This window comes from Electrophorus electricus, chromosome 14 (genome assembly GCF_013358815.1).
Source record: "Electrophorus electricus isolate fEleEle1 chromosome 14, fEleEle1.pri, whole genome shotgun sequence".
Classification (NCBI taxonomy): Eukaryota; Metazoa; Chordata; class Actinopteri; order Gymnotiformes; family Gymnotidae; genus Electrophorus; species Electrophorus electricus.
Genome location: NC_049548.1, coordinates 9,308,678 through 9,332,500, shown reverse-complemented (window position 1 = coordinate 9,332,500; position 23,823 = coordinate 9,308,678). Strand labels below are relative to the sequence as shown.

Genomic DNA, 23,823 nt, shown 5'->3' with positions numbered 1-23,823 from the left:
CAGAAACACTGATGCTCTGGTTGGTAAGCTTGGTCTATTCTAGCCAAACTTGGCAGTAGGTAGGCAACGAGGCTTGTGTTACAAGATTACATCATCTTGCAAAAAAGGGAAAGGGCTAGAATTCCAAATAAGCATTTCAGACAGCTGAGAAAAGTGGTCTCTGAGAGAGGGTTACTCCCTCTGGTGGGTACTTTGGGTCTTGTAACTTTGCAGACTATTTACACAAACAAAAAGCTATATAACACACTAAAGGAAAGGTAAAACTGGAAAAGCTTAATAGGTCCCCTTTAATAATCAATGTTCTGGTTGGCCTTATATAACTTTCAACTAAGTGGAGTACGATGTCAGATTATCTAGACAAAATCAATACAGTCGTTATGTATGAAAATGTTTTAAAAATGCAATGATGAGTGTGTGCAGATATGTATGCACTGAAAGGGGATGATGATGCCATAAGGATTTGTGTCAGGAGCAGGAGAAAAGACGTGCAGATTGCCTGCTTCAGGACTTCGTCAGCTAAGCCGTTTCCCGCTCAGCGATCATCCCACATGTACTCATTGTTTCATAGGGCAGTTTGTAGTGTTGATATTTACAGGCCACCTGGTATATGTTTGACCCAATGCCTTCTTGAGCAGAAAGAGCAAAGCTGCAGACAGGTCTACAATCTCTCTGGCCACTCAGTCACTCGGACTGAGATGAATATGATCATGATGTAGGGGTCGATTTGGAGAGACCAGCTGTTTACGTGATTCTGTGTCAACAAGTAGGATTTAATGGTTTGAAATAACAGAGGTTAGACTTCTGGCCATAAGCATGTGGGTAAAACTAGACATAATATGATTTACTTTATTAAAGGATTATCATTTGATATGACTGCAGTTATAAGCTTGTGGGAAAATTTTGCAAGCCATTTCATTAATAATGTTGCACATTTACCTTTGGAAAACCTGTTTCCTGTTCATTGTAATTTGGCATTTATCTGTACACATAGCATAGGAAAGTTAAGTACAGCAATGCTTTGGCAGGGAAAAAAAAAGTGAATTAAAAAGACAACTGTTTGACTAACTGACTTTTGTTTTAATTTTATATATATATATATATATATATATATATATATATATATATATATATATATATATATATAAAAATAATGAGTCCTTTGTTTGAGATGCAATGGATTGTAAACCTCACCATGATTACAACTTTGTCACTTTAATGCTGAATGTGCACATTTAGTGGTGGGAGGGACGAGGGGGCATTGAAGGTGGGGGCTTGGCCTGGTTCCATGGTCACAGCACATGACAATGATTGGATGTAATAAAAATGACTTTTGTACCACCCATTGCCTGCCCCCACCTTATTGATTTACCTGCCAAAAACGGCCCTCTAAGCACTTTCCTAGTGAACCATCATGGGATCTCTTGAGTCACAAGTATATCACTCTCTTTCTCACCATCTTTAAGTCATTATTATTATTATTTTATTTTTATTTTTACTGCAACCCAACGTTTGTAATGTACAGTGTATTCACTCACCCTTTTCTCTGTTCATGATGTTCTCTTGGTGTCTTTCTCTCTTTCACTCTCTGTCTTTATGTACAGTTTAACAGTCCCTACTTTCAGGCTATGTTACTAAGTTGCTGTTGTATTATTTTGTTTGACTTTGGGTTACAGTATGCTGTTGGGCAGCAGAGGGGCAGGTGTCCCATTGCTTCTCTCCCACCAGTAGCTGTCACTCTCGGTGCTCTTGGCTTATGCTTCACTGTCTTAATATGAAAAATAAAACTAAAACAGTTGTACATGTAGTCTGCTTCCCTCAGGTTTTACTGCAGATTCTTAGCTCTCCCTATCATTCTCACGTGCACATACCTGCCATATTACCTACATACCTCCTGGTGTTTTTATTTACACACTGTGATGTGTGATGGCTAATATATCACTTTTAATACCTTGGCAGTAGCCATCGCTGTGTGACCTTGTCTCCCATCCTAATGAAGAAGGAAGCCTCCAGCAGCTAGAGCCTGGCAGGGGAGGATGGTCTGGGTCCAGGTCTGCTTGCCTTCCCCCAGCCCCCCATTTTTCTGCCTGATCCTTTGAAGTTAGCTATAAATAGAAAGTGGGTTATGGGTTTCGAGTGGTCTGCTACAGGCTTGTGAATAATTGAAGCACAGCTTTGACAGAGGAGGAGCACGATGAAGAACTGAAGCCAGAGGGACAGAAGCGAGTGAAGGAGAATGAAGTATCTGAGTCTGCCCGGACGGCCTAAAAAATTGGACATGGAACAAACATGTTACCAGCCACATGACAGTGGCATTGAGTTTGGCTCCTTTGATATTGGTTGATTTGTGTATATTATATCTGAGTTTTGTACTGCAAGCCATGCTAGAAGAGACGGTATGCTTCAGAGTCTAAGGACATCCAACTCAGTAGATTCACTTTAATGAGTTGTGATAATTTCTCACAGTTGCTCGTACAGTCCAGTTCTTCAGAGCTATGCAGCACCTAGAACTCCAGTGTGACCTTGATGCCCCTCTCTCAGGGCTCCTCTGTCCTCTTTCCACTGACCACATCCAGGCCTGCACAAGCAGGAAGTGTATGTGTAGCCTGGCAGGACTCTGCCCATCGGGACTAAGCATGGAGCTGCCGTCAAGATGCTGTTTTATGCTATATATACCCAGGCATCTGGGGTCTGGAAATAGCACCAACCATTTGAAATAGCAGGGTCTCAGCCTGATTCTTTTTCTGTCTCTCCTCTCTCTTACACACACACACACACACACACACACACACACACAAACATTCATTTATAATGTCTATATCTGTTTTTGGCCACTTATTTATAAAATGAGAACTTCAGAATTTATTCAATATTTTGAACTTAAGATTCTGGAAGTGCTAAGCACTGGGTGCTCTAGACTAAGTTACTCAGCACCCAGTGCTTACCTGTATAACTTAGTCTAGAGCACCCAGTGCTTACCTGTACTGCTTACCTGTATAACTTAGTCTAAAGCAAGTTATACAGGTAAGCACTGGGTGCTCTAGACTAAGTTATACAGGTAAGCACTATAAGAGGAAGGTGGGTGAGGGAGGGGCATTCAGTCACCTTTGTGTATTTTTTTTCCTTATACCTTTCAAAAAATGTCTCTATTATAGTTGAAACTTTTGTTGTTGTTTTTTAACCAATCCTGCCTTAGACACCTACCTTATTTACTCTAATGCAGTTTAGTTTCACCTAAAATCCTAGATAATACAGCTTACCAAATAATCACTTCTGGAGACGTTTTTGTGTTCTCTTTTTTAACACACCTAAGACAATAATAATATTAATAATTATAGATTCGTTGCATTAGGTGTGTGGAAAACAAAGCACAAACCCTGGCATTGGACCTCCCAAGGAAAGGATTGAGAGCTACTGGTTTAAACTCTTCTTGATACATAATTCCCAACACTGCCCCTTGTGGTGCATTGTAATATCAATGAGTACTGAACATGAGCCTACTTTTCAATCTCACTATTTGCTTTCTTAGAGTACTCTCAACCATATCTCACTAGTTGCACAAAGGGTGATATATATGTATATATGTAAGGACACACATTCCTAATCAAGTAGGAATTACCTCTCAAGTACTATGGAATGCTTTCTGTGTAACTTGCTTTGTGTCTCTCCCTCTCTTTCATAGAATAGCGGAGACAGAGGGTCATGTTGCACTCTGCCTTCTCTTCACCACATCAGCCTGGGTGTTGCCAATAACACGACACGTTTCAGAGACATGGATACCTGCTAAAGAGAACTGGACAGCATAACACACTAGACCTATCCATCAGATATACTGCCTGATACAGTCATGTCAGATATACTGCCTGCTACAGTCATGGAGTTGACTGAGAAAGTGTGTGCATGTGGGTGTGTGTGCATGAATGCGTACATATGTGTCTTCTGTTATTCTGTTTGGATCTATCAACATTAAAGTTGCACTTTATCAGACCTATTTTATAATTTAACAGTTGTCTTTATAATGTGTGTGCGTCAAGACAGTGACACCTAGTAAAATTATTGTTTCCAGTAAAGATGATTTCTGCTGACTGAGTTATATATTTCAGCATATATGTTGAGTTTTCTTTCAGGCTAGGGGCTGAATTTTATTTAGGAAGAAAGCATCAAAGTATCCTTCTCTTTCTCCCTTTGATGCATGCTATATATATCTTGGCCATGAGTGTGAGAAAGGCTGAGAGTCATACAGCTCACACATTTCACTGCTGGTGCACTGAGACAGCTCTACACGGGCAGATGTAATGTTATGTACAAAGAGAAGGGGCAGTGGTAGCTCAGTGGTTAAGGTACTTGACTAGTAATCAGAAGGTTGCCACCTCAGGCTCTGCTGCTAAGTTGCCACTGTTGGGCCCCTTATCAAGGCCATTAACCCTCAATTCCTCAAGCTATATTCAGTTATAATTGTAAGTTGCTTTGGATAAAAGCGCCAGCTAAACGCTGTAAATGTAATGTAGTAAGTGGTCCTGATATTTTCTGTATAGTTGAAAATGATGCTTATGTTTAAATATTATTTTGTTAATTTCACTCATGGATGATTCATTTCTTTTGGTGACACCACAGCGGCACCCTCATGATGATCAGATAAGCGAGTGCATGAGTGAGGACGTAACCTGGAAACGCTGGAGGCAGTTTACGTCTACACAGGGGATTAAACACTTTGTAATTGCCCAATGGGAGCAGCAATGTTTTGAATATTTTGCTGTTTAATTTTAATTCTATTAATTGTTCATCTTCTTCAGGTTTGAGGCTGTGGATTTTCTGTAACATGGGTATGTGCTTACAATAAAGGGGTGGTGGTGGTGGTGGTGGTAGACCTCAAATCAATTATACCTAAATTTGAAATTAATCATGCCTAGGAAAAACAAACATCATTTGCAAATATAATCATTATCATCATCATCATCATCAGGTAGTCCTGTGTGAAGGTTGACACCACAAGTCATCATATTTAGGTTGTGAAATTTAGTTGTCATAAATGTCATAATTCACCTTGTAGATTTTGTAACCATTGAAAATATTTAAGAGGGAAATTCTGAGGGATATTTATTTAATTTATTTCTCTCTCTCTCTCTCTCTCTCTCTCTCTCTCTCTCTCTCTCTCTCTCTCTCTCACACTCTCTCTCTCTCTCTCTCTCTCTCTCAGCTTAAGTATGTTTGAAAGTTTAACTCTAAACCAGCAGAGGGCAGCAACTAAACACTTTTCTCTTCAAAAAAACATTCATAAAACATGATCTTAACATCCAAACATTTGCATCAAGAACAAAATGAAAACTTATATCATACAGGAAAACTCCCTGTATTTCACATTGTATTTTAGCTCTTTAGCAGTGAATGGACTTGGCATGGAGGTTCAGAAAACCTATAAACCCCAGCATGTAAAGCTACAGAACAACTTCTCTTTTGTTGGGCCAGGATCTGCTGCAAATGACAGGCTGGTTTTAGCTCTTTCAAAGCCTGCATTATTACAACATGTATTATTACCATTCTCTCTCAAAAGCTCAGAGCTAGTCTGACATTTAATAAATGCTGACCTGAGATCCACAACACAACTTTGTATCCACTTTTAAGTGAAACAGCACAATGTAACACTACGTTTTACAGATACCTTGAAAAGTGAAAAATACAAGTTTGGTGTGTAGAGACAACCGTGATGTAAACAAATAATGATCTGAGATTTTGAAAAGACTACAGTGACTTAAGTAAGGTAGGGTAAAGACAGAAGTGAAGATGCAGTACTAAGTCAACATCACTGGGTGTCAGAACTGTGCTGGTGAGCATGGAATGAGCATTGGCTCTTTCTCTACAGGGACTTGATAGACATATTCCATAGCATACTACAGCAGACTCTGTGCTTTTGCTGAGCAATGCACCAATATTTCATCAATTGTAATATGGGCATTTCACCCCATGCACCTCACAGTCAGTTTATTAAAGTGAACATCCTTTTATCAACCCCCCAAATCCCCCCCACCTGCACCCCAAACACACACACACACACACACACAGAAAGAACAACCTTGCAGGTGTCTTTCAGTGATATCGCAGTCCTACTAAAACTGAGAAAATAGAATCAAGAACAATGCAGGGCTGCTGACACATCATTATCACAGCAGATTTGGTAACATCTCTATTTTGCTGTGCTTCTGCAGCTTCCTCTCACACGTCTGCCAGATGTCTTACCTCTTGTCTTAAGTCACACACACCTGTCCCGGCATCTCTGGCAGCTTTCCTCTTGCACCCTCAGCATGTGTTCTTCTGGGAACATTACCATTCTCACGGTACCATGCAGCAGGATGAGATGTGTCTGTTTAGAGGAAAAATGAGAGGTGGCTTCTGACTGAAGTATTTATCTTAGAGATTTCACCTTGTGCAAACATAGGCACGCTATGTATTTGGGCACCATGTCCGGCTGAAGCCTCTCAAGGCCAGCCTGTCCTTTGACTACACACCTGCTTGGGATTTGGTGACTGCGGCGCAGGATGTCGTGGGGCTTTGCAGGGCTGTCAGCGCTGGCTGGCTCTGATGGAGGCCAGATGGGCCGGCGAGGATGCGTCGCCTCTCTGCAGTGCCCCTGCGCTGTCGGGTGCCCTGCATTCATGCAGGTGCTGGTCTGCTGCAGGGACCTGGAGCAAGGCCAGAAGCTAGGATTTAGAGCCAATCACCTGACTGCTGCTGCCATGACAGGGCAGATCTGGGAGTGAATACAGGAGATAACATTTTTTAAAAACCCTGGGGAGACACTACTAACCACACATAGAACTGCTTTAGAAAGTACTTGCATCAGCTGTATGCTGTAATACAAGTACATGTAAAATATTGTGATACAGTAAGTGATCTAATCGTTATTTACATAATTACTCTCTTGGTATGTATACAGGAAATAGGATGTTTCTACTGGCCAATTCTAATCTTAGATTTAGACTTTATATAGATTATTAGCAGGTTTTACTAATTTTCTGAACAGGCCTAGTTATCATAATTCATTATTATCCTTTCATTATAAATAATAATGTATTGCCTGCTCATGTACTACTATACAATTATGTCAACATTGTTTACATAAAGTTGAACACATGAATACAACATTTGCCTGTACACTGTTTATATTCCTGCATATTTCCTATTCTTTCTGCTTATATTACTATAATAATGTATAATAATGTATATAATAATGTAGAATGTTCTATTGGAAGTAAGATTTAAGACGTATATCCTAGAAAAATACTGAAAACTGCGAATAACTGGGATGTTTGCCAATATTAAAGCAAACTGCACATCATTCTGGCAGGATGAGTGTTAATGTGATATTATATTTCATTGTCTCTTCATAGGTTTTCATTCTTTTTTGTGTACTTGTTCTTTTATGTGTGTGTGTGTGTGTGTGTGTGTGTGTGTGTGTGTGTGTGTGTGTGTGTGTGTGTGTGTGTGTTCAACGTGGTAACAAAACTTAGGTAAAAATATAACCTATACAAAAATCATTTTCACTTATAGAGTATCGTATTCATGTCAGTGTCATCAAGACTATAACATCCTTTTTAAAAGTGTTAATTAGCCAGCAGAGACTAGCAATGTTAGATAGCTTCTACTAAATACTTGTTGAAATATTGATGTTGCCCAGTGTGCACAGTTAAAGCCTGTTCTTAAATTACAGTTAGCATTTCACAGTGTTGGATACATATCGCATATGTTGATTAAAAGAGTTTTCCTCCTCCAATATGCTGTCATAGCCTGGTTTTGTGTATAGCTGAACTATATAAATAGTTGGCTCTTGTTGAGAAGTTAGCAAACTGGCATGCAGCACTTATAATTTCAGAAAATTAAATTCTTCCTTGTAGTAGTCAGAAATCTCTTTTGCAGCATCACTTAATCTGCACTTTAACCCAGCCGTACTTGACTTGCCATTGTTGAATTCTTTCCTCGATATAAAACCGACAGTCAAGCACAGAACTGAATTCATATGTTTAACTTTGTGTGTGTGTGTGTGTGTGTGTGTCTGTGTGTGTGTGTATATATATATATATATATAGAGAGAGAGAGAGAGAGATGTAGGCATATTAAAATATCTATAGTACCCCTATACCAGCAATATTTAATGTATTGTTGGATGGTTGGTTGTTTGTTTTAGGTTCTTTATATTTATTTATATGTTCTTTATATAATGTTATATATTATATAACATTATTTGGATTGGTGCTGTTATACATGATACCACAAATTAATTATACCATATAACCTTATTAGAAATAAGCAATACGAAAGCCATTCACAATCAAATCAGAAATATCCTGGGTTGCCAGTCTCACTAAGCTTTTGTGCACTGGAAGGCAGTATTCACCTTGAGACATCTGGAGGGCACTTTTCATTTGATAATCTTTTTTATTATTATTATTGTTTTGTATAGATGGCCAAAGGCATAGATTACGTGCACAAAAATCTCTTTTAATCAGCTTTAGCTGTGTGGTTTCGGAGCCAGTTTGAGTGAACATGAATACTTTTAGACTGCTCTGTCCCCTGAATGATTAGATTTTAGCAGCCAAACACTACTTAGTGAGTATGTCAAAAGAAGACTCAGTTAGAAGAAATGTAAGTAAAATCGTAGAAGACCTGATTCACTTTTTTTTTCTTTTGCTTATGTCCATACACAAACAGATAATGCACACACATGTGCATGGAAATACACACACTGTGGGAAATGTAATCCTAGTGTTGCAGGCCATTTCAAGGCACTAAGGTACATGATGAATGGATAGGTCTTCAGTTTCATGGCTCTCACTCTTCGTAAACACTTGAGTGGTCAGGGGCACTTCATACTTGCCAGCATCACCCATCTGTGTCTCATATGGCTTTTTATGCCCTCAATTACCCATTGACAGAAACTGGCATCCTATTACCTTGTTTTTGGAGTAACTATAGTCAATATCACTAGATCTTAGCTTTGTGCACAAATGAACAAAAGAGGATAAAACAGATCTCATATAGTAAATTCATATGACAGACATTAGACAGTTTTCCAAGTCCCTTTAATTAATGATTGTTGATACTGTCTATTGTGCATGATTACACTTAACAATAATTGAAATCCAGTGTTAAAGAAGACCTAAAAAAAGAATCTACTTCAAATTCTCATATAGACATACATTTTTCAGCAATGGATAAAGTTAACTGCAATATATCACTGGTGTTTTATTCCTTATACTATTTGTTAGGTACATGACAGTTTGCCATTTAACTAGTAAAGTTTATCCTGCAAAAGCATCAAATGAATTTTTGAAGGGCAAAAAGCATTATAATCAGGGGAAAAGATGATAATGCAATAAAAGCAAACTAGGAACATTTGTGATTCAATAATCTTTTTCATGACATGACTGTTAAGACTTGTTTCCTGTATACATATTAAGACAAACTGAACTAAATTGTACCATCATACTGGGAATTCTCTGTTGAAAAGGTCTATGGTTAGGTGATGGAGTCCACCTTTATAGATTACTGTGAGTGTGTGACAGATTTTCCCTCTTTACTTTTTATTAGAATAACTGTTGCTCATAGAATTGTACAGTATAGAGGCTGTATATACTTGCTTAGATAGACTACCTAATATATTTATTGTTTTATTGTGGTACAAATGTGTCTCATTAAAAACAACTTGTTTATTATGTAGATTACAAAAGATTAACATAATCTGTGACCTTTAAAACTGTAATATAAAATTGTAGATTAATCAGTACAGAAAGTGTAAACCTATGGACAACAAGAAAAAAAGCAACAGGCAAGTTGTGCTTGTGTTATGTGCACAGACTCAGGGTGATTCATGATTTCCCACTGTTTTTTACAATCTCTGCAAGGGGAAATATGCGGGACCACCCTAGTTCTCCAAGTGCAATTTTGGTCTGAAAGGTATTTATAAACCAAAGTTAAAGTCTTGTAAATTTTTAGTTTTTTAGGTGGCAGCCAGTCTATGAACAACCTATTGTAAAGAAAATAATAAGAAAACACACAACCCAGGATTTGCTATATTTATGTTTGATTCACATATCATGAATTAAACACTGTAACTGTAACAAACTATTTTAAGCAGGCCTATCTGAATTATCTAAACAGGCTTATACAGCGTACTCTAACTTTTTAAAAGAGCAACAAGGGACCTGGGACAGTCAAGCATGCAGAAATCAGACTTAAGTTGTGCATTTCTGTCATTCCATCTCTACAATTCTTAAATTCTCAAGGTATTTTCCACCCACTGATACAAGAATTGATTACAGTAACAGATCAGCCTCTTTTAGGTTCTGATGTGCCAAACTAATATATCACACTACTGATAAGTGAACTCACATTACACAAACCTAATTTATGTTCAGTGTAGTAAAATAACAGATTATCAAGGAAGAAATTGTGAAACTTGTATACCTGTACGCATACACGGTAATTCCCAGTTATACAAAGTATCAAAACTCATGTATTTAAACATCAAAACTCTTTATTTATTTATTTTTTTACTGATACATGTTCACACGAACTACTGGATTAGCTCAGGTGATTCGAGCCCAATGGTTTCAAACTATTTATGACTGGCTAGACGCTACAATGTGTGACCGAGGGAGTGACGCATTGCAGGTACAAACAGACCAATCAGAAACTTCCGCACAACCGACTCCCGGGAAGTAATCATCCGCCATCTAATAGTTCTAAGGATTTTTGTTGAATGGTTTTGTTATTAAGGCAAAACAAGCGCACGAGTCTTTTTGGTCACATTTTTAATATATGATAGTAATTTTGCTTCCATTTTAGTGAGCAATTTTGCATTATACTCCAGAGATTAGTAGTCAGAATGCGGATCAGGAGGCGGATGGGCACACATGATAGGGGAGGTGTTTATGTCCAACCGTCAAGGCGGGTCTATACTGTACCAAATTTTCTGTTCCCCATTTGAGACGTGTGCTTGGAGGGTGGAAGGCAGACAAATATAGGAAAATGGTAAGCGTATACCAGTATTTAATTTTAAATGTGCGACGTTCAAAGGTCAAGCACTAGAAAATGTTAAATGTTATCGTTGGAAGTGTCTTAATCGTAAGGAAAATGGGGAGTGAAAGACTTCACTGAGGTGCGTTATGTTAAGGTAACATAGCTAGAGCTAGCTGAAGCTAGCTGTCCTGTGTCAGCCAGACATATGCCGCCTGTTTCACTTACGCGAATATAGCTAACGCTAGCTAGGCAGACTGAAACAAACCGTATTCCTACGACCAGCATCGTTATCTACAGAAAAAAAGCTATGATGGCTAGCTAGCTAACTGAACCGTGTTTTCCAATCGCTTTTCTCATGTTTTGGCATGGTTACTTCTGGAATATGTTTGCTAGCTGTGTAACTAGTTAAACTAGTTGGTTGGCTGGCTGGCTGGCTGGCTGGCTAGCTAGCTAGGATACCAGGAATACGAAACTGATTATGATGGCTAGCATGGCTAGTTGGCTACCTCGCCTTAGCTAATTCATTCCAGTTAGCCAAAGTGTAACAGTGCCTAACCTATTTAGCTAGTGTTAACTTAAAACTAAAGGTTAATATACACCCATTTGCACACTGTTAAAATTGCAGCGTTAGTGTTAACTGGCTTACGTTGTTACTCAACTAGGACTAATTGTAACTGGCTAGCTAGCTAACCGGCTAGTTAGCTAGCCGGTTATGCTATCTAGCTGGCAAGTCTCACCGTTTAATGTTTGTAAGCTAGCTAACAAACGTTTTTATAGTAAGATAGAGCTCCTTAATGTTTAGAGGCTAGCTAAGTTATGTTTTCATAATGCCGCTCAGGCTGGTGCTCGATAGCTAGCGTTAGTTACTGCCATGTGAAGGGAGCTATAGTTTCGGAAGATTTATGGCGATAGCATATGTAGCTAGCTAGCTGTCTGGAGCATAACGTGTCCTGGCAAGAACTGTGAACTGATTTCGTTTCCTTGGTTGAAGTACCCGAAACTGTTCAGAAAAAGTTTAGTTTAAGCAGTCATCACGTTGGAGTTGAATTTGCAGAAAAAATGTTGGTTGCAGAAAAGCGCGCGGTAAGAGGCGGCGCGCACAGCAGGGTAAAAAAACAAAAACAAAACCTGTACTTCGGTTACTAGTTAGAATGCTTGAACTTATACATTTTTCTTCTAGGCCGATCAACTGACAGAAGAGCAGATTGCGGGTAAGGTCCTACATTTTACTACTGCTTTGTACAGTTGAGTCTTTGTCTTTTGCGCATTCCATTTTTGCGCTACGTTGTTGCATTGTCATCATCTTCTGTTGCCTTTTAAGGCGGGTTCTTGGACATGCATGTGTGTTAACTTTGGACATGGGTGGGCAGACCCACTGCTGTGAAATCACTTCCTCAGATCTGCAATTACAGAGATTGCTGGAGGCTTATGGAAACTTGAACAATTAATTTTTACTACCATAAATACGTGTCCTGTGGAATATTTACATCAGTTAGACAGGACCTTTTAATCTGTTGCTTGGGTTAAGTTTATGTATTTAAACAGGTTAGCCTGAATGTTGGTATTTGTTAGCTAAATCTGGTTAGTAGCTTGGTTAAAATGTTGCTCTTAACTTTATATCATTGATTCAGAGTTGTCTAGTGCCTTCTGAAAAAGCTCTTTGTATTAGAGAGCACTCATCTTGTACTACTTGTATACACATCCCGTTTCCGCCCACTCGACACCCACACCCACTTACTTTACTCATGGGGAAGCTGAACGCAGAGGACTTTGTTGACTAATGGAAGAGTTTTCCAGGAGGTGCATTGTGTAGTTTCTCTAACTTTGACATTTCCAGATCTTGCTAACCACTTGCTGTAAGGCAGTATCATTAACATGGATCTAAGATGTATGGGCTGGGTCAGTGTTGCTATAGCTCTGGCTTGTTTGTGTGCCTGTGTCACAGTTCCCTCCTGTTCTAGATATTTGAGGCATTCCTGGTAACTGTCTTAATTTTGTAATAACTACAGTTGTCAGACCTTTTAAGATTAACTTTTTTTTTTTGTCCAAAGACACATCTCTACCTTTTTCATATATGAGCACCGACTTCTTTCCACAAAGATTTTGGTCTTGACAATTTGATTCAATCTTGCACAGTGTTGGGCATGTGATCTTAAAACTAGTGGTTTGGTGACATCCTTTGTAGTGTATCAAATGGCTTACTCTCCACAATCAGCAGTAATAAAAATATTTCATAATAGTCTTTTAAGACCCATCATAAATGGTACTTGTACAGTGAATGTTTAGTGTAACATTTTGTAGTAGCACGTTTTCTAACACCATTACTCTCGTCTTCCTACAGAATTCAAAGAGGCTTTTTCGCTATTTGACAAAGATGGAGATGGTACCATCACCACCAAAGAGCTTGGTACAGTCATGCGTTCCCTTGGCCAGAACCCAACAGAGGCAGAGCTTCAGGACATGATCAATGAAGTGGATGCAGATGGTGAGATCATATGAAACCATTTGGATTAATGTAGTATTGAGACCTCTTAAGACGGCTCAGTGAGATACAAACTCAACATCTGATGTTAATTAGGCTAGTGTGACTGCGTCATACATGCCCAATGTTAACTCATTTGTGGCTAAATACAACAGTATGACAGACCTCTTTCTCACTTCTCACCCAGGCAATGGAACAATAGACTTTCCAGAGTTCTTGACCATGATGGCAAGGAAGATGAAAGACACAGATAGTGAGGAAGAGATCCGAGAAGCTTTCCGTGTCTTTGACAAGGTACGGCTCTTGCTGATGTTTGGCTACTACTGAAGATGACCACCCTTTGTGTGTAATGAGAGGGCTGATGCTTAATGGGTTACATGTTTCTAGGATGGCAATGGCTACATCAGTGCTGCCGAGTTGCGTCACGTGATGACAAACCTGGGGGAAAAGTTGACAGATGAGGAAGTGGATGAAATGATCAGAGAAGCGGATATTGACGGTGATGGCCAGGTCAATTATGAAGGTAAGCAAGCCGGGTCATAGAAGTCAAGACGGTAGCATGTGAATTGGTACAAAATTGCTCTATTAGAATAGTAGTCTATGAAATTATGGCTATTTTTATTTATTTAATATAATTTATTTATTTAAAAGAACCTTTTTTTCCCCCTTCTCTCTGCAGAATTTGTACAGATGATGACAGCAAAGTGAAAGCCTTGTACAGAATTTCTTGTATAAATTTATTTGCCTTTTATTTGTAATTTCTGTAAAATGCTACATTTTAATTCTTCCCAACATCTCTGGCTGTTCAAGGGAAATGCATGTGTAAACACCCCGCCACCAATCCCAGTGCATTATCATTTTAATACTTTTGTCTAGCAGTCGCAAGACCAGAGGCTGGGCATGTAGGCTGACGCTGCATTTACCAATCTGTCAGCTCACTATTAGATGTAGACGGTCAGCTGGGTGTAACCCATCAACCCCCCCCCCCCCCTTTTTTTTTTTTCTTTTTTTTTTAAAAAATAATGTGGAGCAACTACCCTGCATGGACAACGGACTAAGTACATGTACGGGGGAATCAACATTGCACTATTGCGACATCAGTAAATTAAGTACTATGGGGTTTATCAGCAGGTACTCGTACACTAGTCTTTTTGTATTTGTTTTGTTCTCTGGGTTATGCTTTATAATTGGTTGGTTTTTCTTTTCTTTTGTTTTTTTATTGCTTATGGCACAGCCATGCCTCAAACAATCCATTCCAAGTTGTATATTTGTTTTCCAATAAAATTGACAATTTATCCCAAATGTATTTTTGTTCATTTGAAAAAATGCAGTCGTCAGAAGCACAATATTTTAAATGCAGCTTTAAAAAAGATTCTTACATTTGTTAGTCTTGCTCACTGGAAAGTGGTTAAGCGCCACTAAGTACGTCTTTAGAGGCAGGGTAGCTTTTTAAACTATTGTCCTGAGTGAGTTTATTGTGAACACAATCTGACAAAGACCAGCAGGTTTAGAAATTTAGATTATTAATTTGTTATGAAAAGAACTTTTAAATGATGTATAAGATGTGAATAACCTCTTGTGGCCAGTTTGATAATTTATTTGTAAATTATTTGAAATTTTTACATTTCTTGCTCATGACAAATTGACATCCAGTTTTGGTTCGGCGGGTTTTCTACTTGTTCTGTAGTTTTTCAGGCAGACCTTCTGCTTCAGCATTATAAGCAGCACTTGCATAGTTGAACCTTGTGTCTATTTGAACTCTGCCATCTCCTTAAAAGGGCTTGTTAAAAGCAGCCAGGCTTCTCTGCTTTGAATGTACAAATAATTTGAAGTTCAAAGGCAGGAAGATGTTGCCAGAGTATCTTTAGTAACAGCACATGTGGTAGGTTGCTGTCCCGATGATTTTTGAAGTAATCTGGATGATGCAGAGACTGATGTATAAATTCTGCACTCACTGAAAGCAAGCAACTGAAAGGATGACGTTGCAGACCAATCAGATGTAAATAGTGCACTGTATCAAGGAAGATACAAAGTGCAACTCATTTTAATGCTCTGTTTTCCACAAGCTTGTGTTAGCATTTTAGCTTAGATATTCATATTCCATGAGATTTCCTAGCAACCATAAATTCTAGTCCCAGGGGTAGGTGCGTTTTCCCTTTTTCAAGCAGATGCTGACAAACATCTCAAAGCTGCAGAGCATATACCTTCTCAGCTGGCTATGGCTTGATGTCAGCATCTAACAGAAGAGAAGCAAGTAATATTACCTTTTTTAGGAGCAGGCATACAGAAAGACCCATTTCCCTGCTGTGACTGTAGTTGTACTGCACTCCCATATCATGGTGGCATCTTATGAATTTCTAAGATCAAAAGACAGGGCTGGTCCACTTGACCACAGACATTGGAGCAGTGTGACGTTACTATCAATAGTTCTTGCTTGTCAGGCTATAGTCAAATATCACAAGCATAGCAGTGCAGTGGAAAAGGGCAGTACACTATTGATAAAATACCTAGCATAGCTTGTACAAAAGACAAATTAGACTGACAGTGATGTAGAAAAGTTACCTTAAACATTTTAGCCAACTGTATCGTAGGCTTTATTTTATTTCATTATTTTTTTTAATGGGCATGTATCATTTCCCACCCAAAGAATTCTTATCAGGTCTCAAGCTGTTTATCTATGAGAGATGCTGATGTTATTGGCATACTTGTGATTATACCCATCACTTAGCAAGGGCACAATGCAAGCTGTTCAGAGAATGTGTCAGGCTCTTCACAGACAGCCCTCCCTGCCACACAGACACTTAATAAGATCATCTTTCTCCCCTGGCTATACACCCTCTCTGTGCGTGCTTTAGTAAGCACTGTGGCCATCACATGTTGCTGATGCAAATTTTGTGTGTGCGTGCCTGAGCACCCAGTTACCCCTGTTGTTGCCACGATAAATTAGCAAGGGTGTTTAATCGGCCCCTGTGTCCTGTTGTGGTGTTTATTTTTAAATCTCGTGTTCAGGGACGGTTAGCAAGGGCATGCGTGACTGGCCTTATTTGTACCAAAGGTTTCAGCCTAGAATCACAGATGTATATCTTCTCATCTGAACCCAGTCCAGGTTTGTGCATTTGAAAATAGAAAACAGAAATCTAATATCTGTAAGATCCACCTGGTTTGTGGCTTACTGTCTGATTGGCATAGCGTTGGAGAAGCTGGGCGAGTTGCTCCGGCTAGTGTCTCATCCAAGTTAGCACCTGATCATGAAGCATGAGTTTAAAAAAGAGACTATGCTTGGCAGTGGCTGGCTATATCGAAGGCTTAGCAGGGAAGGCTTAGCAGCATGCGACTAAATTAACACCTCCCCCTGAACCTGAGGGCCACACACCCCCAAAAAGGTTTGGGTGACATCTGCCTGTGGATTTCGATGACATGTAACATCTCAGCAAGCAACTTGCCAGGAGATACGTCATGATCTTGATGCTTACAAACACAGCTCTCTCCCTCCAGTCCGCGCTCCATTCCTTCAGTGAAACTTAATTTATAGGCAAGACTAATTTAATAATGTTACCAAAATGCAATGAACCTAAAATAAACGGAGGCCAGTAGTGTCCCTTTGACATTTTCCATAAAGAGAGAAAATGAAGTCTTAATACTGGAGGAGCCATCCTAATGAACTTTATTAGGTATCTGGCCATGTGTGGCCTGGCGTGGGACTTGGTTGGGTCAGAGGACTGAGTAATCTGCTTTCAAACTTGTGCCTCATTTTTCTTTCTAGAAAGGCACAGATAGAACTACCATGTGCTATTTCTGCCTGCATGCCTGCAAGGGCCAGGGACGTGGTGTGGGGGGAGGGGGGATTAGCTGAAAATAGTGGGAAAGCAATTAGAATATCACAAAGTTCAGCCCCTAGAGGGAACACTGCTGAGATTTTTTTTTTTAAACAAAAGAGCTATATTCCAAGGCTGAGTGTGCAGTGTGTGCAGGAAACAGAGGAGGAGTGTGAAACAGAGAATAAGAGAGTGAGTGTGGGGGGTGGATTTGTGATGTGACAGCGCAGGAATGTTACCCACAGGGATCTGAAGCCAAAAGGAGAGCAGTTTCTAACTCAATGGCACAGAAGGCTCTTTTCAGGAATAACGATGTGACTGGCTGGCATTCTGTTAAAAGCCTGTATCTCAGTCGTATTTGTGAAAGGGAACCCATCCATACCTAACAGCACAGAGTGCCTGTAAACGAAATAACCCAGAGGAGTATGGCTCCAGTGTGCGTGTGGGTTTTGTGGACAACTGGTCATCTTTGTGTTCTCTTCTGTAAGTGCTGGAAGAGCCCCAGGACTGGCCATGACCACATTATTGCACTGCAGACTAAGCTTCTTATGGCTGATAGTTAAGACTCATATCCAGCTGAGGACCCAGCCACCATGGAAGGCATGAAAGAGATTTTCCAGGGCCTTCAGCTTGCACCATATTTTGAGCTCATCGACTGATTTCATCATATTTCTGATAGATCTGTCTCAAACTACCTCAGATGTTGCTTTTCTCATATAGGGTATAATCTGTTGTAGGCTGAGTTGAACTTTTTTGAAACAATGTTTTCAGTCCTCAGCCACTGACGTATGGATCTCCTAACTCCTAATTATTTTTCAGTGCTAGAGTATTTTTAGAATTCTTGTCTATCAAGTTTCAAGTTTCGTTTATTTGTCACGTACATAGTCATACACGATATAACTCGCAGAGAAATGGATTGTGAGTGCTCTGTCCAAACTGAGGGAAAAGAATGGGTACATAAGGAAATATCTATCTATCTATCTATCTATCTATCTATCTATCTATCTATCTATCTATACAAAAAATATATATAACAATGTATGTACAATTGTACAATATATGTATAATATGTATATATACACAATGTACAATGTATATATGCATATGTGGATATATGTGTATGTACACAATGTACAGTTCCAGCTTACAAATTTACAGATTTACAGTCACATGGTGGTGGCGGTCCCCACAGTTTATCAGTTTCACTGATTCAGGACCCGAATGGCCTGTGGGAAGAAGCTCCTCTTCAGTTTCTCTGTATTGGTCTTCAGGGAGCAAAAGCACTTCCCTGACCTCAACAGAGAGAAGAGCCTATTGTTGGGATGGGTGGGGTCCTTCACAATCCTCCTGGGCTTGGTCTGGCACCGCTTGTAATACACGGTCTGCAGGTCAGGAAGTTCCGTATGAGTGATGCGCTCTACTGAATGCATCACCCTTTGGAGTGCTTGTCTGTCCTGTTTGGTGCTGTTCCCAAACCAGACTGTGATGTTCCCCATGAGGATGCTCTCGATAGTGCAGGTGTAGAAGTTCCGCAGTACCTTGGAGGGCAGTCTGAAGTCTCTTAGCCATCTGAGGTGGTAAAGATGCTGACGAGCCTTCTTTGCCAGGCAGTTGGTGTGGCGGGACCAGGACAGGTCCTGCGAGATGTGAACTTTCTGCCTGGAACGGCAGTACAGCATGAAAAGACAGACACATCAGTAAAAGAAGCTTTAATAACATTCATGATAACACATTACAATGCACCATAAAACACAAGCAACAATCTGTGTCAATTTGTATGATGCATTTACATGTGATGAGCTGAACTTGTGATCAGTTTTTGGTGAGCTGAAAAGTAATAAAGTTTGAAGACAATATTAGTCACCTGTTTGCCATATTGACCTTATGACATGTGCTGTGCTGTCCCAGACAGTCAATACCTCATCAAAAGCTATTTCACAGACCATAGTCTGGCTATAATATATGGCCTGATGAAACACAGTGGGTTTTAAAATAATCTCTATATCATTTGTAAGGTTAAGTTCATGTTTATGGCACAAAGGTTTGATATTAAGTTTGCTTGTTTTGTTAGCATTCTGTTGCTAGTGTAATTTAATCAGTCTTATGTTAATACATTTACAGTAATTCTCTGACTGCTTGGTGGAGTAGCTGCCCCATCTTCTCTAATTAATCCACTACTGCAGAGAGACATGGAAATCAATAGCCAGACCTCATCTGGCATGTTGCATTGCACATAGCCAATTGCACAATAAATGTTATTCATACAGGGCTAATTCCATTTCGAAGCCCCATTCTAAAAAGGATGCATATCATGTTTCTTGGTTTACTCTACGGAAACAATTATCAGACAAAGCGAGTGAGACACAGTGCCAGCACTAGGGTTGTTTACAGTGTCATCAAAGAATAAAAGCACCTGCTGTATTCCACTCCACCACGGTTAAAACATTTTAAGATGGCATAGCAGATATACTGGATGCAGCATGAATGGTAGATTTCCATTACACAAAACACATTTTGTCAGGCTCTGTTTGCATTAATGTGCTCATAGTCATGTTGTATGCAGTTATCTTTTTAATCCTGAACTATCAAAGCAGAAAACACAGATAATCCCAGTAATTGAGAGTCTTGTCATCAGAATAAAACAAGGGATTAAGTCTTCCTGTAAAATGCCTGTTGCTAGGAAACAGAGTAGCCATACTAGGAGACAGACACAAAACCCCTGAGTGGCTTCTTGACAGCTTTTCACATTTCTGGAAAATGACTTTATTTTCACCAGGCCAATCAACTTCCCCATGGATGTTTTAGGTCATGAGTAGCTAAGACAACTGATGTTTTCAAAACACTTGGATTCATGGGCAGTGTGAACACTTGCTAATCCTTTGAGTCATGTGAATGACCTTTGATCCATGTTTATGGCCCAGCACCCCACCTGTGCTTTTTTTCAGTGCCTCTCCAGATGAGATGGTCATGACAGCGTGTCAGTAACAGAGCCAGGCTTGGAGGCCTTGGTATCCAGTTCCTCTGCCAACGTTGGCTCCTTCTGAGGGTAGTGCCGCTCGATTGAATGACTCCTAAAACTTTGATGAGTGTGAACAGGCCACTGCTTTGCCGGCAAAAATGGAGCACCGTTGGTTTGATAGTGCTGCCAGCATGATGATGGGTCAGCCGTGGCCTGGGAATAAAGCCTGCTGTGTTAACTGTTGTGTTAATCTGATGCCATGCTTGTGCTTCCACAGAACCAGTCAACAAGAGGAAACTTGTGGGTTATGCCAAACGGCATCAAAAAGATCAAATGGGCTGGTAAACAGGGTTAGTACTGCAGGTCAACAAAGAGAGGAGGAGGAATGTCTGAGTTCAAACTCTGTGATTCAGCTGTACAGTATGACTGTAGCCAAGGCCAAGCATGTGGATGTCATCCTAAAAAACTACATAAAACAAATCCTGGCATAAAAAGTAAAACTGTTTCCGAAAGAAAGAGTTCAATTTGATTTATTTTATAGAATTGTGTTGTGTCATTAGCATCGCAGAACCTGAAGCTTTTTGGAATCATGAGCACATTATGCCTCCTGGAACATCTAAATACACGATGAAAGGTGCAAAGTGAGTGAGTTCAGCCAGACAAACCTGATACATGACCCGAAAGCTAATGCAAGAAAGACCCTGAGCATGGCCCGAGACTCTGCAAAGAGAGAGCAGAGTGACGAGGTAGGATTGGAGGAAAAGCGACTCTTTATAAGGCGAATAGATTACAGAGCATTCCACATGTCAAAGAGGACTGAAACAGATCTCACTCCCTGTGAAGGGGATGAGATGCTACACCCTCTGGTTCAAGCAGCTCAGTAGGAGCACAAAGCAATAGATGGTCCTCCTGGAGCTCTTAAGGGCTGTAGTGGGATCAGCAGCACGTGAGAGAAGGGCAGAGAGAGAAGCAGAAGGGGAGGATTACACCCCCACTACAAACATTACTCCTACTACACTACACCTCACCTTATATGTCCAGCGTGACAGAGAGAGGAAGACAGGGCCTTGGGTACTTCGGGTCTGGTGTCATTGTGGGATACCTGTTAGATATCACCATATACACAGGAGCTCATCTGTTATTATAATTCACTGGCAGAGGATCAAGATTCCCTTGACAGTCTTCCTGAAAATAGGACGAGCACTTAAAGATCATCATTAATTAGCTATCCCTGTTTAATCTGGAGATCATTCAAAACTGAAAATAGAAAGATATTAATGTGCCAATACATTAAGACCCCAATGGCTATCCTAAAGCAGTACTCCTACTCTGCAAGGTTTTGTTAAGAAAAATTATTTATTAATTTTGCCTAAGACAATGGTTTAGATCAATATTTTGCTCATTCTTTTCATGTAAGCACAGGCACACATATTATGCACATCTACCTTTCATAACAGATGGATACTGTGGCCGGGCATTAAGCACTTGGCCCTTACTCTGCATACAGAGCATGAACCCTCTTTCACCATAAATCTCTGTTGATTGCATTCCTTGAACAAGAAAAAGAGGATACAGAGATGTCTGTCAGAGTCTTCAGATCAAACCCAAACAATCAGAGGAAGGAACTATGTCCCGTGGGACACCAGGGACTGATAAAAACTGTGGTCTCCATACAACTTGTTGTACTATGTAATGTGAACTTTCTTAATGTCAGAATGACACAACCACATGGACCATTACTATGAGACAAATATATTAATGACATGATTAGTCCCTCCAAGCTTCCGTGTTCCATGTTTTCCCTGTCTTGTGTTATTTTAGTTCCATGCTATAGTTTGGTTTTCTCCGTCCCTTGTTTCTACCTTGTTAAGTTCATTTATTTAAACCCTGTCTTGTTCCCGGTGTCTTTGCTGTTCATTGCATGTTTATTCGAATGGTTGTGTTTCTTTGTACTCTGTACCTTCCTGTTTTCTAGCCTTTGTTGTAGCCTGCTTCCCCCGTTTGCCTTCGTGTGATTTGTTTGTTTAATCATGTATCCCCGTGCTCTCTGTGTTGGTTCTATGACCCTGGACTGATACGTCTCTGATTTTGGATTTGCCCGTAATAAATCTAGTTCTTCTCCACACATGCATCCGCCCCCGAACCGCTCAACGTTACAATTAATGACTGAAGAACATGAATAATCTCAAGCACTATGTCAAAAAAAAATGACTCCAACAAGGGCATTACATGAAATACTTTTCTCATCAAAATAATCAATATATATATATAATCAATAATATGTTTATATAATTATAAGGCTTAAGCGTCAGAAATGCACAGCACAGTACTATTTAACAAGGGCTTAGATGTTAGCTAGATTATTCCCTAACATGTGGGCAGCATGATCTTAATGTTTTTTGTTTTTTGTTTTTTTTTTTGGGGGGGGGGGGGGAGTTGTGGGAAAGTTTACATAATTCTGCCCCTTTGAAGCATAGCCTCCTCTCTTATTGCTGTCCATCACTCTTCTGTCTCCCCATACATCTCTGCCCATCCTTTCTTAGAGGATTTTTTTCCCCAGTGGAATAAAATCTTCAATTATTCACACTCAATAGCGTACACATGCCCCGAGGTCTAGGTTACAGTAATGGAGGGTGTTTGCTCAGTGTTGCAAGCAGATTAGCTTCCCTCTATTTTTGCTCAGAATGATCCAGCCTTTCAAATCACAGCTCACGATCAGCTTTGCCTGCTCAGTGCATCTCGTTAAAACAAGCCAATCATCTCTGCCTGCTAAGTGCCTCTCATTAAAACTAACCAATCAGCTTTGAACACTACCTGGTCTGATCCTGGACATGGGACTTACACATTCTTGTGAATATGACTGCATACACAAGAGCAGAAATGTAAAGTTGCCAAAGTCTTTTGAGTCTCTTCTAGCTACACTTTACACAGCATAATCAAACCCATCCACACCCCCACTTAACAAGCCTGCGGTGGTTTTACACATAAAACATTGTTTTCTTATTCCCTTTTCATCTTGTTTCCATGTTTTCCTTGTTTCCATGTTTCCTCTCAACTTATGATACAGCTTGACTATGGGTATGAGTGCATGCCTTACACATAAGTTGCAAGAGCACCACTACATGTTTGTGTTCTGTATGTATACTATTTGTTCTGACTGAGCCACACACAAAAAAAAACAAGCAGGCAGAGTAAGGGGTTGCCCAGGGTGTTCAGTGCTGACAGGGAAAAGCCCCTAATGGGAGACTAAGTAGTCAGTAGTCTGCTCATGCTCCATTTCATGTTTTCTCTTGTCACACCCTTAATTATTTAATGAGCATCCTCATTACAGAATGCAGAAAAGCACAGTTTTAAATTTGTGCATTTCCTCTAAGCACTCTAAGCAAAGTACTCTAAGCAAAGTAGACTAGAACCATGAGTGGTTTAAGCTGTTTTCCTAAACTCCAAAAAATGTCCAAAAAATAAAGCCTATCCTTATTTAATAATTGTAATTGTAATATCTCATCTCTATGCCATGGGAAACATTGTTGGTTGGAAGTGTGAGTGAATATTACAAT

At 39.8% G+C, this 23,823-nt stretch overlaps 1 protein-coding gene across 1 annotated transcript; it reads left to right on the top strand.

Annotated features, from left to right (window-relative positions):
• Positions 1-10,941: 10,941 nt before the first annotated feature.
• Positions 10,942-14,794, top strand: calm2b (calmodulin 2b, (phosphorylase kinase, delta)). The gene is made up of 6 exons (XM_027002666.2): positions 10,942-11,022; positions 12,191-12,221; positions 13,352-13,495; positions 13,680-13,786; positions 13,880-14,015; positions 14,172-14,794. The coding sequence occupies exons 1-6, from the start codon at positions 11,020-11,022 to the stop codon at positions 14,198-14,200; spliced, it is 450 nt and encodes a 149-aa protein (XP_026858467.1). The 5' UTR covers positions 10,942-11,019; the 3' UTR covers positions 14,201-14,794.
• The last annotated feature ends 9,029 nt before the right edge of the window (positions 14,795-23,823 follow it).

Coding starts and splice junctions, on each gene's coding strand:
- calm2b (XM_027002666.2), top strand. Junction 12,222..13,351: donor GACAGAAGAGCAGATTGCGG/GTAAGGTCCTAC, acceptor GTCTTCCTACAG/AATTCAAAGAGGCTTTTTCG. Junction 13,496..13,679: donor CAATGAAGTGGATGCAGATG/GTGAGATCATAT, acceptor CTTCTCACCCAG/GCAATGGAACAATAGACTTT.